The sequence below is a fragment of the Nicotiana sylvestris genome, chromosome 10, assembly GCF_000393655.2.
Source record: "Nicotiana sylvestris chromosome 10, ASM39365v2, whole genome shotgun sequence".
NCBI lineage: Eukaryota > Viridiplantae > Streptophyta > Magnoliopsida > Solanales > Solanaceae > Nicotiana > Nicotiana sylvestris.
In genome coordinates, this window is record NC_091066.1 from 139,784,277 (window position 1) to 139,786,935 (window position 2,659).

The following is a 2,659-nucleotide window of genomic DNA, read 5'->3' on the forward strand; positions in this document are numbered from 1 at the left end:
CTTGTTGCTGAGCTTGAAAAGAATAGACAACTTCAGGAGGATTTAAAAAGGGTTAAAAATGATCTTGATAAGTCACTAAAATTGAGCCGGTCCTCTGATGTGATAACGTCTATATACATGAGTAATGGTGGAAATAGGCAAGGCATCAGGTTACAAAAGGCTAAAACCTCCTATAATCCCCATAGGAAGTATGTAACTCTGGCTGATAATAGGTTGTGCACTCACTGTGGTCAAATCGGTCATTACAAGGACTCTTGTAAAGTTAAAAATCAGTCTTTGCAGAAAAACAAAGTCTTTGTTGAAAAAGGGCTTACTGATGAGGAACCTGGTTCCCTGAAAAGAAAATATGTGTTGCCTGCATAGGCAAAAAGAAGTTTGATCAGCCCTTTCAATCATTATAAGGGACCCAAGCTGGCTTGGGTTCCTAAGTCTAATCATTGACTTAAGTGTGTAGGGAACAGTGAAAGGGAGCAGTTAACAGTAGCACATGGATAGCGACTGCTCGAAGTTCATAACTGACGAAAAAATGATTTTCTTTCACTGAAGGCCCTGCAAGGAAGCAGTGTGTCCTTTAAAAATGGCAAGAAGGGATACATTCTGGGAGTTGGAAAGATCGGGAACAGTATGAGTCCATTGAACAATAGAGTATCTGGTCCTCTATGAGATTCTGCTGGGTATTTCTCAAATCTGTGACGAGGGGGTCATGGATGTCTGAGTGTTGTTAATGATAATACTGAGCTATGGCACAGAAGGCTGGGTCATGCTAGTTTCACTCTGCTGAACAAATTAGTCAAGAAGGACCTAGTTCATGGTCTACACAAATCAAGCTTCAAGGGTCACAGGGTGTGTGATGCATGTGTAAAAGGAATGCAAGTCAGATCCTCTTTCAAGCCCAAAAAGGAAGTTAGTATCTCAAGGCCACTTGATCTCCTCCAGATGGATCTATGTGGACCTCTAAGGATGCCAAGTAGAGGAGGAAAGAGGTACATATTCTCGTCAGTATGGATGATTACTCCAGATTTACATGGACCTTGTTCCTCAGAACTAAAGATGAGACTCTAGTCGACATAGAGTAACATGGTCCCTCAATTATAATATCTGAAGCAGAAAACCGAGTTGTGGATGCCATACATGAAACTCCAGCTGCTGAGAAATTCAAACCAGATCAAAGACAAGAAACTTACTTGCCTTCTCAATCTTTATCTGTCAAATAGAGCCTAAGAATATCAAAGAAGCATTGAAAGATGCAGACTGGATTATAGTTAAGCAATAAGAGCTCCGTCAACTTGAGAGGAACAAAACGTGGAACCTGGTTCCACGACCTGCTGATAGAATTGTTATGGAAGCCAGGCTCCCCGTGCTTGGTGTGAAAGAAATAAGGAAGGAACATACTCATTGTGCAGATCTATGCTGATGGAATTATATTTGGAGCTACAACTGACTCATTTTGTGAAGAATTTGCTAAACTCATGGGAAGTGAGTTTGAAATGAGTATGTTGGGGGAACTGAATGTCTTCCTAGGTCTTCAAGTGAAGCATTCCATAAAGGGAACGTGTATCAGTCAGCAGAAATGCATCAAAGAACTCTTGAAAAGTTTTGATATGGAAGCATCAAAGGGGAATTATTGGATCTCTACTCTATCTTACTGTCAGCGTGTTAGACATTGTATTTAGTGTGGGATTATGTGAAAGGTTCCAATCAAATTCTAAGGAATCTCATCTGAAGGCTGCTAAGAGAATTCTGAGATATTTTAAGGGGACACAGAACCTGGTTCTGTAATATTCTTCAGGTGAGAATTTCAACCTTATTGGTTATGATAACGTTAATTATGCAGGCTATCTGGTGAACAAGAAAAACACATCTGGAATGGCTCATTTCCTTGGATCATGTTTTATCTCATGGGGTACAAGGAAACAAAACTCAGTAGCTCTCTCAATAGTTGAAGCAAAATATATTGTAGCTGCCTCCTGCTCAATCACTGTGGATCAAGCAACAATTGGAAGATTTTGGGGTATACATTGATTATGTACTGCTTTTATGTGACAACAGTTCTCTCAACATGTCAAAGAACCCGGTTCAACACAAAAGAACCAAGCCCATTGACGTCAAACACCATTCTCTTAAAGACAATATCGAAAAGGTTGTGATCTGTATGAAGTTCTAGAAGACGAAGGATCAAGAGGCAGACATCTTCACCAAGGCACTGAGCAGGGAACATTTTGAAAGGTATCGTCTGGAGTTGGGGTTGATCAAGGTCAACTAAGGACCTGGTCCCTTGATGATTGGCTATGTTAAGAAGGAAAGGTACAATGCTAAAAAGTGTTTTTTGGCGACATCTAACTCAAATCTATACTGTTACAGGTATACATATATGGTAGTTTCAGGACAAAACAAGTAAGAGTGACATTGCACTTCTAGGAGTCTTTGCTCAAAATTTTCAAAAAACTGTCAAGGAACCTGGTTCCTATAACTCAGGTTAGTAGTCTCTCCAATACTTATATGTCTTTTTAAGCTGCTGAAGTGTCTTGTCATTAATTTATTTCTGCCTTTCTCCTGCCTCTTCTCATATCTTTTGAAATCCAAAATGTTAAACCTTTTCTGAACTGACCCATTACCCCAAAAAGACACTTCTCTATCTTACACCCAAATAAAACCTATT

At 39.7% G+C, this 2,659-nt stretch overlaps 1 protein-coding gene across 1 annotated transcript; it reads left to right on the forward strand.

Moving 5' to 3' along the window:
• Positions 1-577: 577 nt before the first annotated feature.
• Positions 578-2,022, forward strand: LOC138880035 (uncharacterized). The gene is made up of 3 exons (XM_070159687.1): positions 578-622; positions 1,404-1,665; positions 1,835-2,022. The coding sequence occupies exons 1-3, from the start codon at positions 578-580 to the stop codon at positions 2,020-2,022; spliced, it is 495 nt and encodes a 164-aa protein (XP_070015788.1).
• The last annotated feature ends 637 nt before the right edge of the window (positions 2,023-2,659 follow it).